This window comes from Parus major, chromosome 23 (assembly GCF_001522545.3).
Source record: "Parus major isolate Abel chromosome 23, Parus_major1.1, whole genome shotgun sequence".
NCBI classification, from domain to species: domain Eukaryota; kingdom Metazoa; phylum Chordata; class Aves; order Passeriformes; family Paridae; genus Parus; species Parus major.
The window spans coordinates 387,751-401,331 of record NC_031791.1 but is presented as its reverse complement, the minus strand read 5'-3'; the positions used below and the strand labels follow the sequence as shown (position 1 = coordinate 401,331).

Below are 13,581 nucleotides of genomic sequence, written 5' to 3'. Positions count from 1 at the left end.
TTCCCGGGTTTATTCCCGGATTTGTTCCCGGGATTTTGTTCCCGGGTTTATTCCCGGCCCTGGGCACGGAGCAGCTTCGCCCACCGCACTCTGCTGTCCCTCGGCGCGGCCCGTCCGGGTCACGTGGCGCACCTGGCCCAGGTGAGGCGGGGCCGGACGCGCTCCCGGCTCGCAGGTAACGAGAGCCCGGCCCGGCCCGGCCCGGTCCCGGTGCTGGCCCCCACCCAGCCCCGGCCCTGGCATCAGCCCCGGCATCAGTCCCGGCTCCGGCTCCGGCCCCGCCGCCCGGCGCTTCCCGCCCGGCCCGGCCCGGGGGCAGCCGCAGGCCGCGACCGGCAGGGAGGGAGGGAGGGAGAGAGGGCCCGGCACCCCCGGCACCCCCACACCGGGATCCCCTCCGCCCCCGGGCTGCCCCCGCCGCGGAGCCTTCTCCCCCTCCCCGTGCGCGCCAGGGTCCCCCGGCACAGGGACCCTCGTGTGCCCCGGCCCCGGCTGGGGACAGCCCCTGGCTGGGGACAGCGCCCGGTCCCGGCTGGGGCCGCCTCTGATTGCCAGGGCTGGAAAATGAAGTGGGGGGAGCGGTGGGAGCCTGTGCAGAACAGAACAGGCTGGGATGGGTCTGTCCCCTGCCGTTCCTGCTTCTCCTCTCTCCAGAAATCCCCCGTGGAGGACATGGTGGGGGCCGAGGTAGGCAGAGGGGGCTCTGTTTGTGCCCAGGTGGGTCTCCCCTTCTCCTTCCATTTGGCAGGAGGCAGTTCCTTGGCCAGGGGTTTCTGTCTCAAATGCTGAGAGAGAAGATGCTGCATCCCCAGGGATGCACAGGGAGGATGCTGGATCCACGTTTACTCTGGGTCAGGGTCTCCATCCCTGCCCGGTGCCAGCAGTTGGGAGCAGGACCTTAACAGGTGACTTCCAGCTGCTTAGGACACTCCAGAGCTGTGGATGCTTGCACAGAGCTCAGAGAAGCTGTATCAGTGTGTAAATCCTGGAATTTAGGAGGCATTCCCTGGCTGCCAACACTGGTGTGTATAGGCAAAGGGATGTGACGTTGTTCAGGAGATTCCCAGCTTAACTGAGCTTTTTTAAAACTTTCCAAGGAAATCCCGCCCTCTGAACAATGAAGATCTTAGACCCTGGCTAACTCTGAGTGCTGCAAACCCTGTGTAGATCCCTCCTGGCTCCTCTGGAGCAGATGCTGAGCCTCTCTAGAGGGATCTTCTCCAGTCACTCCCGGTGCCTGTGTGAGAGCAGAGGAAGCTCCCAGCCATCGTGTGAGTAACACTTGGATGTGGATTTTGGTCTGAGAGTTTATTTATGGCTGAGGGTTTTGGTCCAGCCCCTTCCCGTGCTGGGGGAGCTGCTGGATCGAGGAGCTGTGTCCTTTCTGTGCTCCTGAGGAGCTTTTCCACGTGGTCCAGAGCTCCCAGAAAGGTGAGATGGGAGTGGGAGAGCCCAGAGCTGTCTCTGCCACCTGTGGCTGCAGATCATTTCCTTAGAGCTGAGATAAAGCTCCTCTCTCTGTCCATGCTCTGAAACTCCAGAATATTGTCTGTTGTTGTATGAAGGAGTGCAGTGGAGATGTTGGGTCTCTCAGTGAGGCCTTGGGATGAACAGAAACATCCCAGTAAGCAGTCCCCAGTTCAGCTCAAATGTTTTCATTTCATTTCGTGCTTTTTTCAGTCTGTTTTTTAATTTTGAACTTCATTGCAAAAATGAGGAAGTTGAGGGGAAAAAAAGCCCAACTTGTTCTGAAGTGAAAGCAATTAAAACCCTCCAGTGGTGCTGAGGTGAGGGAGCTCTGAACTCCTGAGCACTGAAATTGGAGCATCTGGGCCTTTTTACTTTGCATATTGCCCAGAAATGTGCAAAGGGAGCTCCTGGGATGAATTTTCTGAGGGTAACAGAGAGCCAAACTATTCCTGGAAAGCAGTGGTGTGCTGTAACTGCCTGGTTTTCAGTCTGTGCCTGTTCCTTTGTGGGGAAAATGTGACTGTTGGTTTAAAAACCAGGAAAAAAGAGGCAATGCTCTAACAAGGTCTGACAGATTTATTTATTCATGCTTGAGGTGCCCTATAGAAAGTCCATGGTAAAGCAACAAGTACAGCCCTAAAATAAGCTATGGCTGGGCTCTCACTGCTTATTAATTACCCTAATTAGTATTTAAAAGGATCTCTTGGAGGTGAAAGCAGCGTTAGCCAAGAAGCCTGGAAACCATGGAGGATTTGGGGACCCACCACAGCCTGGGATAAAGGCAGAGCAGGAGAAGTGGAGAGTGACAGCCCTGACCTGACTTTCCTCACATCACCCCGTGCTGAGCTGTAATAAAAAGATGAAAAAGAGGGAGATTGAGGTGCTGAGGTGTGAACCCTGGCTCTGTGCAGGGTGACACCAGGGCACACGGAGCCAGCAGCTCCTGCAGCCCTGGAGGAGCTGTGTTGGCACGGCTCAGCAGGCTCTGCTGGGGGATTGCTGGAGCGGGGTTTGCAAAGGTTTTGTTCCCATGGGGAGTGATTTGAGACCGACTTGTTGACAAGATCTTTTCCTTAATCCGGATGAAGACATGGAGTTTTCATAGGGAAGTCTTTGACATCACCCGACCTTAGCATGACTGGCAAAAATCATTAGTGTTGGTAATGCTGTCATTGCTAAATCCTCTAAATTGAAATAGCAGCAAATAACGTGGAGTTGGAATTGGCAGCTTGCACAATGATGGATTGCTTGTCATCTCCTCCTGGGCACGATGTGTTTTGAAATGGATAAGTGCTGTCATGGCCCAGCCTAATCCCAAGGAATGCAAGACAAAGGGAAGTTGTTTAAAAAAAGATACTTTCCCTTTGGAGCCTGTCAGTGGCTCCACCTCCAGCTGTGCTGCTCCTTTATTGCTCTGGAGCTGACTCTTCCAGCTGTGTGGAGGAAACTCTTCTGAAGGTTACAGGGGTTTTGATCTCTGAAAATAGCCCTTTTAAAGCATCCCTCTTCTGGTTTGAGCACCTACCCAAAGGAAGCAGCAAAGTTTGGGTGGTGGGAGAACCCCGGAACGCGGGCCCCGAGTGAGAGCAGCGCGAGTCCCGATGTGAAATATTCCCGTAAGTCACTGAAACGTTGACTTTGGGAGTCTCTGGCTGTCAGAGCCCTCTGTGCTGATGCCGAGGTGGGACTGGTGATGAGTGGATTGCTCTGATTTGAGCCCTCCTGTCCTGCAGGTGCCCGAGCGCCGAGCCATGCTGGGCCGGAGGAGCCGCCTTCCCCCCGAGCTGAGCAGCCCCCGGCAGCGGGAGCAGCCCGGCCCGGAGGCCGTGCCCCTGCGAGCACGGGCAGCCAGGGACACAGATGTCAGCCTGGAGGTGTTCAGTGGCTCCACGCCCGAGATCAAAGGCGGCCGCAGCCGGGCCCAGCAGATGCGGGACAGGAAAGGGCGCAAGGCCGAGCTCAAAGACTCCAACGGCCGAGAGGCAGAGACCATCACCTTCATCTCTGGGACAGCAGAGGCTCCCCCAAACCAGAGCTTTTGCTGCTCCTCCCTGTCTCAGGCCTGGAACACGTACAAGGCCGTTTTCTGTTGCATAGTGACGTGTGGGGGCTGCTTCCAGGACTGCAGTGTCTGCATTCCCTATCCGGGGCCCGCTGAGACCTCCACAGAGGATGGGAAGAACGGAGACTACAACGGGCGGCTGCCAAACAGCCCCACCAACACCTCTCCTGCTGAGAAGAACGGGAACCAGATCAAAAAGTCCATCATGGGCAGCAGTTTCAGTTACCCAGACGTGAAGCTGAAGGGCATCCCTGTCTATCCAAACAGGAACCCCAACCACCACCTGGAATCTGATTCCTGCTGCAAGGAGCTGCTGGAGAAGCCCTTCAGGAACAGCATTGAAAAGGCACCGCTGCCCAGCAGCCACCGGAGCTCGGAGGAGTATTACTCCTTCCACGAGTCCGACGTGGACATCAGCGAGCTGAACGGCTCCATGTCCAGCCGGCAGATCGACGTCCTCATCTTCAAGAAGCTCACGGAGCTGTTCAGCGTCCACCAGATCGACGAGCTGGCCAAGTGCACCTCGGACACCGTCTTCCTGGAGAAGACCAACAAGATCTCAGACCTCATCAACAGCATAACTCAGGACTACAACCTGGACGAGCAGGATGCCGAGTGCAGGCTGGTCCGGGGCATCATCCGCATCAGCACCCGCAAAAGCAGGGTCCGGCCCCACATCTCCATCCCCAGCCAGAGCCACGAGGACAAGTCCAGCCGGGGCAACGCGCCCGACAGCGGCAACGAGACCATGCTGGAGTCCATGGTCATCAGCCAGGACGGTACGTGGGGTCCCTGGGTGTCCCTGGCTGCTGCCACGGGGCTGTGTCATCAAAGCCACGGAGATGTGGCGCTGGAACCCCGCTGGGTGTTCCCCTGGGATGTGGGAGTGGAGGTCCTTGTGGAGAGCTCTGCTTCTCACCCTCTCTGTGCTGTGCTTTTGTTGAGCCTGTCTTTCCTTGCCTGTGAGGTTTGTGCTGAGCAATAGATGGGTTTGTGCTGCTTCTGCCTGTGCTCATCCAAAGGAGGCAGAAAAGCTGAGTCAAACTGAACTGGTAGGACCAGACGAGCTGCTTGTGGCAGAGGATGTCCAGTTACTCAGCTGGCTCTCCCATGTGCTGCCTGGCTGATGCCACCCTCAGACACCTCAGAACCCAGATCTCCTCCACACAGTGAATATCCCTGCAAAAAGGAGGGAAGGGCTGTTCCACAGCACCAGTGCCTCCTGCTTCCTCCTCCTTGTGGGAGCAGCCTCAAGTGTCTGAGCTCCAGAGCAGGGCATAACAGAGTTTGTTATAAGAGAAAAACCTTGAAAAGCTGAGTGTGGGGGCAATGAGATACCCAGAAGTATGAGAGGAAGCCGTGTGGGTGTTGTGCTTCCCAGATTAGCAGAGAGGCTGCTCCTGGCGTTTAAGGACACACGGCTCAGACTACCCGGACAACAGCGGAAGCAATGGGAGGAATCAGAGTCTGGCTGTGCTGTTCCCTGAGGGTGCTCCCTGCCAGGGATCCTGGGTGCTGAGTCACCCTTTGCACCATCCCTCACCGTCTCAGGCCCTCCTGTTTCTCGTTGCAGAGCTGGCCGTGCAGATCTCGGAGGAGACGGCAGCGGATGTGCTGGCCAGGAACATGAGGCGGCACAGCAGCGCAGGTAACGCACCTGGCCAGGGCCAGGGCCACAGAGGGGGGCCCTAAACATCCCCTTTTCATGTCCTCACCCTCCACAAAGGCTGAGCTGGCCCTGCTCCTCAGCTTCCCCTCGCTTCTCCTGGGCCTTGGGAGCGCTGGAGCTCGGACCCGCGTGGGTTGGTGGGTCTTTGTGACAAGGGCTGAAATCCACGAGCAGCACATTCCCTGTCCTTGCACAGGACCTGAGCTGGGAGCTTTCAGTTTCTCTGTGCCTGGACACAGCTTGGGGCTGCATTTGGGGTGTGCCTGCCACAGGTCACAGCTGGGTGAGACTGGGAACAAAAGGAACTGTGCAAAAGGGAAGCAGGCACAGTGTGGGGCTGCCCCGAGCTCTGATCCTCCCACAGAGCAGCCCAGGCCTAAAAGACAAGTTTCCTCCTGCACAGCAGCTCTGTCCTGGGAGATGGCTGCAGTGCAGGCAGGGCTGTTCCTCGCCGTGGCTTTGTGTGGCTTTCTCCTCCCTCATGGTACACAAAGCCTTTTGTGGCAGCTCCTTCCCCAGCGCCAGGCTGCTGTGCTTCCTCTGGGCTAATGGCACCGTCTCCTCTCTTCTCTTTGCTCCCCAAGGCTCTCCAGCCAGCAGAGATTCCTCTTTCCAGGACACAGAGACTGACTCTTCTGGGGCACCTCTGCTCCAGGTGTACTGCTGAAGGACCCGAGCAGCATTCCAGGGCTTTGCTGCAGCCACAATCCTCCTCTTTCCATGTGGAGTGTGCTGTGCCACGTTTGATTTTTGTTTTTCCCAGTCTACCCCGACCCTTATTGAAGCCAAATTCCTTCTGCTGTCTGAATTTCACTGGATGTTTTGGGCTTGTTGGACAATCAAGGAAGCAAACTGTGGAGCTGATGAACTTTGGAGGTGGAATGTGTGCCCAGGGAGGAGAAGATGGACAAGGAAGCAGCAGATAACTTGTGCCTCTGTGATTTCTGTAGAGCACATTTAGCTCCAGCAGCCTCAGTGGCTCAGCCCTTTCCCTGCTTTCAGGACCTCTTGTACAGTTCCTGCTTCCTGGCATTGCCCAAGTGAACTTGGATAGGGAATGACCCTGTGGGGTCTCTGCTGGTGCTGATGTTGGGGTGCAGGCTGAAATCCTGCTCTGTGGGGACCCAAATCCTGCTCTGTGGGGACCCAAATCCTGCTCTGTGGGGACCCAAATCCTGCTCTGTGGGGACCCAGATCTCTCTGTGGGGACCCAGATCTCTCTGTGGGGACCCAAATCTCTCTGTGGGGACCCAGATCTCTCTGTGGGGACCCAAATCTCTCTGTGGGGACCCAAATCTCTCTGTGGGGACCCAGATCTCTATTTAAAGTGCCTGTTTTTGTCCCACAAACCCAAAGTCAGACACCCATGGTGTTTTCAGTAGCCAGATCTGCCTTTCCCTGCTGACCCTTGCTGTCATCTCCTGCTGCCTTGTGAGGAGCAGGTTCAGGTTCTGGGGTTCATTTCATTTGTGGCCTCTTGGCTCATCCAGTGCCACGGTGCCGGTGCTGGGGGCTGGGAGGGGGCTCGGCTGCCCCTGCCTGAGCAGACCACGGGGATCAGCTCTGCCAGCCTGCTGTGAGCCCTGCTGAGACATCCCCAGAGCACACAGGGCCCTGCCAGCCTGCTGTGAGCCCTGCTGAGACATCCCCAGAGCACACAGGGCCCTGCCAGCCTGCTGTGAGCCCTGCTGAGACATCCCCAGAGCACACAGGGCCCTGCCAGCCTGCTGTGAGCCCTGCTGAGACATCCCCAGAGCACACAGGGCCCTGCCAGCAGCTCTCCCTCACCCTGCCAAGCCCTCCCTGCTTCCCCTGGGAGAGCCTGGAGCGGGGCTGTGGCTCCAGGTGAGCAACACTTGATTCACTCCAGACTTTTTGTGCTTCAGACCTTGAGCTGTTTGGCTGTTCTGCTAGAAAAATCCCTTAAAAGTGGTTTGTTTTGACAGGAAAAGCTCCTGAGAGTGTCTGCAGAAGGTTTGGGAGGCACTGCTGGTCCTCTCTGGGGGAGGCAGGAGATGGGGCAGCGCTGTCCCCAGGGCAGGGCCAGGTGGCCTTGAGGGCTGCAGCAGGAGGAAGCTGCATCTGTGGTGTTGCCATTTGGTTGTTTATCACAAAGCAAACACGTCAAGCCATGGGATTTGTTTGGAGATTTGGGTGCCCTTGGACATGGAGAGAAAACGCTTTGTTGAATTTAGCAGCCACAGGATAAACACAGCCACTGGATTTTGGGGAGAGGGAAGCCCAAACAGGCCCCCAGCTTCAGTGTGGATGATGGTTTTGTGCCTCAGTTGGACTGAAATGTGCCTTAATTGAATTGAAATGTGCCTTAGTTGAATTGAAATGTGCCTTTATTTTATTGCCTGTGATTGTTCTTCAGAGGTTTGGGCAGGGAGGAAGGATTTGATTCCTCTCAGGAGCTCTCAGGCTTCTTGAAAAGGCCAAAACCCTTTGAAATGGACAGTTCCAGTCCCTGTTAGAGCCTGTTTTTGTAAACCACTGGCTCTGTTCAGAGCGTGCTTCCAGGAATCAGGGGCATTACTGAGACCACACCTGGAGACACTGGCAGAGAGAAATATTTCAAAGATGAAGGGAAGAGACTGAGCCTGGATTTAGCTTCCCCTCCCTGCTTTGTGTTTGAAGCTGTTGGTTTATGAGAAATGGAGTTTATTCAAGGAGATGACTTGAAGCAAAGCCAGGCTGGGACTCCCAGGGGAGCTGTGTGAGGTCACCTCCTTCCAAATGCTGCCCATCCTGAGGGACCTGCTTGGCTTCTGCCTCTCGTGGGTTTGTACATTGTTATTTGGACGAGTTTGCTCAAAGCTGTGTGCTGAGGCATCACTTGGGTCACACTGACACTGCTCTGTGGGCTGTGCTTTGGGGACCAGGGCTGAGCTGCAGGTGCTGCTACAGAGCAAATACACGTTTTTAATGTTAGGCTGGGAATGAAGAGTGAGTGTGTGTGCATTAAACTAGAAAAATACCCCCCAAGCCCCCAAAAACTCACTGAGAGGAAGACTGTCAACTCCATGGTCCCTGAAGCTGGTTCACCTGTGGTGTCTTATGGGATTCTTTTGCACTCATTGGCCTTAAATGTTCTGGTTTGATCTTTTTTATGAACTAAAAGTTGTGCTCTTTACCTGTGCTGTGACTTCTGCGTTGCTGTTTTCATCAGCTTGGGGATGTGGGCTGGGGGTTGCTCGTGGGGTGGTGGCTGATTCATTTTCATGCCTTTGGTAGCTGCAGGGGGATGCTGAATGCCAGGCTGGTGTCTGGATGCAAATGAAGGAGCCTCTGGGGAGGTGTTTGTTGACTTGCAGGGAAACCTGGACCTTCCCTGAGCAGCGATGTTGGAGCTGAGCTCTGGAAAAGCTGAGCCTGGGGGGAGAATTTCCACCTTGTCCCCGTGATGTCAGCAGCTCGTGGCAGCAGATGTGGGGTTTGCTCTGCAGGATCAGCTGGGGGATGGAGGCTGGCCCAGCCTCTGACCCTGTGACTTGAAGGACCAGTTCTGCACTTCCCAATTGCAGCACAAATCCCAGGATAACCTGCAGGGCTCCATTCCTGGCCGCTGACCTTCCCTCACCCTCCTGGGGCAGGGGCTGTGGGGGTTTCCCTCTGGTGCACAGGACCAGGAGGTGTTTCCTGGGAGGATTTCAGAGCCATGGAGAGGTAAATGCTGCCTTCTCTCGGCTGGGAGGGGTCTCTGGGGATGTTTTTGTGTCTGGAGCCCCCAGAGCAGCTGGGGTCAGCTGAATTCAGCAGCTTCCCGTGGGAGTTTGCTGCAGGGGCCGTGGGTTTCCTTGCTCCCATCCACACATGGAATGAATCCGTGGGGCTTTTGCTGTGGATGAAGCTGGCTTGGCTCTTGCTGGAGTGGTTTTTGCTCTGAGCATTGAGTGTTCTGCTGAGTGACCTGACTGGGTTGCCCCGGTGGAGGTCTCACAAACACGAGAGCCTTTCCCTGGCCACACACCTGTGGAGGTGTTCTCTCTCTCACAGGCACTTCCTTCTGGGAGCCTGACGCAGCAGCTGGCTTTTCCTGAGGACATTGTTTGGTTTTATGGGGCTGGATTTTGGATTTGGCGGTCTCCAGACTCCCACTTTGTCGGTCCTTGCGATGCTGTGACCTCAGAGGGGTCCCTGTCCTGCCCAGGTCCCCCAGGATCGAGAGAAGGAAGCTCAGGAGCCCTGCAGGGAATGGCTGTAGGGGTGTTAAAGAAATTCCTCTCCACATCCACACCCTCAGCTGCTGAATTATTTATTTCAGTGTGGCTCAGACGTTAGGAGCAGCTGGATGGACCCTCAGTCCTTGCAGTAACAGAGCAGCTGGGGCTCCTCTGAACCTGCACAGCACCATCCAGCACTCGCTGTTCCTGTGCCCTTCCCTGGGGTTCTGCTGTTCCATTGCTGTTCCCAAAGCAGTCCTGGAGTCTGGGGTATTTCCCAAACGCTCTGAGCTGCAATATTCATTAATGAAAGCTAAGCCAGAAGCTGCTATGGACAAAAACCCAGGCAAGTCTTTACCCTGCAGAAAGCTCAGTGCAGAGCCTGTGGTGCCTGCAAGAGCCCTGGGCAGGTGAGGAGCTCCAGGCTCTGCCCTCCGGCTGGTGGCAGCACAAAAACGGCTCCTCAGGTGACCTGACCCGGGTGTGGAAAGACAAAAGGACCTTCAGGACCTGTCCCTGTCCAGCACCACCCTCCTGCTGTGCTGGGGCTCACCAGGACAGGGATGTGTCCCCAGGGTTTGGATCCCAGCGTTCCTGTGGTCCCTCAGGTGGGGTTTGCACTCCTCAAACCTCGAGCCCAGAGCCGGCAGCTTTATCCCAGGGAAAGCAGCAGGGTGATCCCAGTTCACCCTGGCCTGGGGAAGGTGGTGGTGGTGGGGATGTTTGCAGAGGACAAGGCCAGCACTGAAACACCTTCTGTTCCGCTGGCCCAGGGGCTGAAGTCCAGGGGCAGCTCTGGGATCAGCCACGTTCACAAACACAGCTCGGGCATTCACCTCCCCCAGGGGTCAGGCCAGGGATGGCCCCATTCCCCCAGTGACTCCTGACTCCCAGAAACTGGCCCAGCTTCCCTGGGGCTCCTGGTGCTGCCTTTCCTGTGTCTTCTCTCAGCTGCCACCAGAACCAGCACATTTGGGATCTCCCCAAGGCTGCCGTGGCTCACGGTGGCTGAGGACAGAAGAGCCCCAGGATTCTGGGAACGCTCAGGGAGCTCTGCACTTGCCAAGGACAAGGACAGCTCTCCCACCATGATCCCAGACCCAGGAGCTGCTGGGCCAGGCTCGGGGTTCTGCTGCAGGATCCAGGGCTGAGGAGGAAACGGGGAAAGAACAAAGCTGCAGGTGGGACTGGGGTGGTGCCGTGGCCTCTGCTGGTTTGTGGCTGGGCTGGTGCCTGCCCGTGCCTGTCCCTGAGCAGGGGCTGGCACTGGGATGTGGATTCTGCTGCAGGTGCAGGGTCTGGCCCTGCTCCCCCAGCTCCAGCACCGGTGGGGAGCAGCAGCACAACACTGACAGCCTGTCACACCCCAGAGCAGCCCAGCCCTCCCAGCCCACCTGTCCCACAAACCAGGGTTCACTGCACAGGCAGGCAGCTCATTCTGGGGCTAAAACCTTCAAATCCAGCACAGTCTGGCTTTTTTTACAAAAACAGGAGATGCTGCTGTTTTACCAGGGCCAAACAGGACAGGCAGGTGTGTGCAGGGAGAAGGAAGGTGTGTGTCACTGACCTGGGCCAGAGCAGCTGCCCTGATCTGGGTCCTGGTGCACTTGAAGGTCACTGCTCTGCTGGGTGGGGGCTGCTTTTTAACCCAGGAGCCTGTAAAACCGAGAGCCTTCATGCCAACAGTGCCCTGCTGCTCAGAGAACAGCACCAAACCAGCTGCTGCTGTCTGGACTTTGCCCAAATGGGATCTTCAGCCGTTTGTGCCCATCCCTCGGGAGGTGCTGGGAGTGTTTGGGGGAGGCAGAGGGAAGAGCCACAGCAGCAGACCTGGGAGAGGGCCCAGGATTTCCTGACACTCTCCTGGTTAGCTCGGCACAAAGGAGACCTGGGCCAGGGGCGGCTTCCTGGTGCGGTGACGTGCCCTGGAACAGCCACCCTGGGGCAGTCCCGAGGGTTTTGGCTGAGAATGGGGTTCAGCAGCTCCTGAGCAAGACACAGCTCCCACTGCCCCTTGTGAGGGAGGGACAGACCGTCAGAGCTGGGAGCAGGAGGGCTGCAGAGGCACGGCACCCCCTCCTTCTCCCTCCCAGCCTGGATCCCAATCCCTTCAGCCAGAGAAACCACACGCTCTGCCCGAGACATTCCACTCTTTTCCTTTATGTTGCACTGCAGTTTAAGGAAGAATGAACATGCAGAGTGATGCCACCCGTCAGCGGGAGCTCGCACACCGCGCGGCTCGGGGAACAGAGGCAGGAGACACTCCCAGCAACAACAGCATCCCCAAAGCCCCCACACCCTCTCCCACCCACAGCCACAGCCTCCCCTTGCTCCAGGACAGCAGGCTGAGCTCTCCAGCTGTGCTGGGAGCCCTGGAGTGCTCCAGCTGCTCCCAGCACAAACAGGAGCAGCAGCAAGGAGAAGCAGGGTGTGTCTCCACTGCAGTAGCTGGGCTTTTCAACTGCTCTTTTCCCTTCCCAGGGAGGCAGAAAAAGATTTATTTTACAAAATAAACTGACCCTTATTTTCACAGGAGAGCAGGAGGGAGTAGATCTCGGGCTCTCTGCCAGTGGCAAAGAGCAAGCGAAGCAATACCTCGAGGATTTATCCCCAAACCTGTCAGGTCTGGCTCTCCCAGCCCTAACCCCCTTTTTTCCTCTAACCCCTCCTTCTCTCCTCGCTGCCCTTTGGGAATTGTGCCAGATGTTTCCTTCTGGAGCTGCTCTGGGGCCCTGCCTTCTGCTCCCCAGGACTCTGAGGGTGACTGCACACAGGTGCCTCCACAGCAAGCTCGGGTGGGGGATGCTGAGATTTTACTTGCCCAAGGTGAGGAATATCCAACCATACATATCCTGCCCCGTTCAATGGGCTGACTGAAAGGGGGAAAGGGGAGAGCTCAGTTGAATTTAGCCTTTGAAAAGTCCATTTCTGGATGCTGTTCCATGAACCTGCAAGGAAAACAAAGAGTCTGGGTGATTCAGCAGGGGCCAAACAGCTCAGTGTGGGGAAGGAAGGATTTCTGCTCCCTGCACTGGAGGGAGGGTTCTGCTGAGCTCCTTGGGACCTTCCCTGGACCTTCCCTCGGGTCAGTGGGAGCAGCATTCCTGCTGCTTTACCAGGTCAGCAAGTCCAGACACACGGGAACTGTTAATTATCAAACACCTCTGGGCTGGACACGTTGCAGCCACACTGATTTAGGCTGCCTAAATCAGCAGATCGAGGGCCAGAGGGGAGATGGTGAAGGCAGATTAGGGCTGAAGCTCCAGGCTGACATCTTTACTGGGAATACAGGGAATAGCCCCAGTGCTCTGACAGGAAAAACTCGGGGAGGACATGGCCAGAGGAAGCTGGTTTCAAACCAGATGGAATCTGATTTCAAATGTACTGCACTCCCAGCAGAGGGAATCACAGAATGGTGTGGGTTGGAAGAGACCTTAAATATCATCTTGTTCCCACCCCTGCCATGGACAGGGACACCCTCCAGGGACTGTCTGGACTCGGGATGCCACACTGGGAAGTTCTGAGGGCTGTGATTTGTGCCCAGGAGTGCCCAGTGCACACAGAGGCTCCTCTGCCCTGCTCCCCAGGGACACAACACCTGACAGCCCTGTGGAGACTCACACACAACGTGCAGGTAAGGGCAGCTCGGTCTCCTTTGTGTTCCCATCTCAGGGCTTCCCCTGGAACGCCCCCATAGCCCAGGGCCACCTGTGCTGCGAGGATCCTGTCCTTGTTTGGCAGCCAGGAGAGCTCCACTGGCAGACATCAGCACCCACATGGCTGTCACCGAGGCTCCTTTGCCCTGGACAAAGTCTAAACTTCCTCTCCATCCCTTGCCAGCCAAACTTCCAGAGCACCACACAAGTCACCCTGCCACTGAGGTGTCCTGTGGCTCCCTGGGAGCAGAGGGAGCCAGCCCCCTGACCCTGACCACCAGGGGAGCCTGCTCTGCCCAAACCCCTCTTGGCTTCACAGAGAAGCTTCTAGAGATAAAGCCAAGGGCAGCAAGGAGACAGCTCAGGCACAGTAATCCTTCACCCAGAGATAAGGTGTGGGGCTGCTTTCTGAAGAAGCTGCGTGACCCAGAATTGCCTCCACACCTTCCCAAATGGCCTTGGGAGGTCCAGGAGTCATTTCCCTGCCACAGAGAGTTGATGCCAACCAGGGCAATAAAGCCATAAAGGTGGCTTGGGGACAACTGTCTGGGGGTGAGG

At 56.7% G+C, this 13,581-nt stretch overlaps 2 protein-coding genes across 2 annotated transcripts in view; one reads left to right on the top strand and one right to left on the bottom strand.

Moving 5' to 3' along the window:
• Nucleotides 1-112: 112 nt before the first annotated feature.
• On the top strand, nt 113-7,086 carry KDF1 (keratinocyte differentiation factor 1). The gene is made up of 5 exons (XM_015649430.2): nt 113-175; nt 1,098-1,271; nt 3,204-4,311; nt 5,106-5,180; nt 5,786-7,086. Exons 3-5 carry the CDS (start codon nt 3,222-3,224, stop codon nt 5,866-5,868), a joined length of 1,248 nt encoding a protein of 415 aa, XP_015504916.1. The 5' UTR covers nt 113-175; nt 1,098-1,271; nt 3,204-3,221; the 3' UTR covers nt 5,869-7,086.
• Nucleotides 7,087-11,503: 4,417 nt separating this feature from the next.
• Nucleotides 11,504-13,581, bottom strand: part of NUDC (nuclear distribution C, dynein complex regulator) — an 8,067-nt gene continuing 5,989 nt past the window's right edge. The window contains exon 9 of the mRNA XM_015649433.3: nt 11,504-12,315. Coding sequence (XP_015504919.1) covers nt 12,264-12,315 — 52 coding nt within the window. The 3' untranslated portion in view covers nt 11,504-12,263. The remainder of the gene's footprint in view (nt 12,316-13,581) is intronic.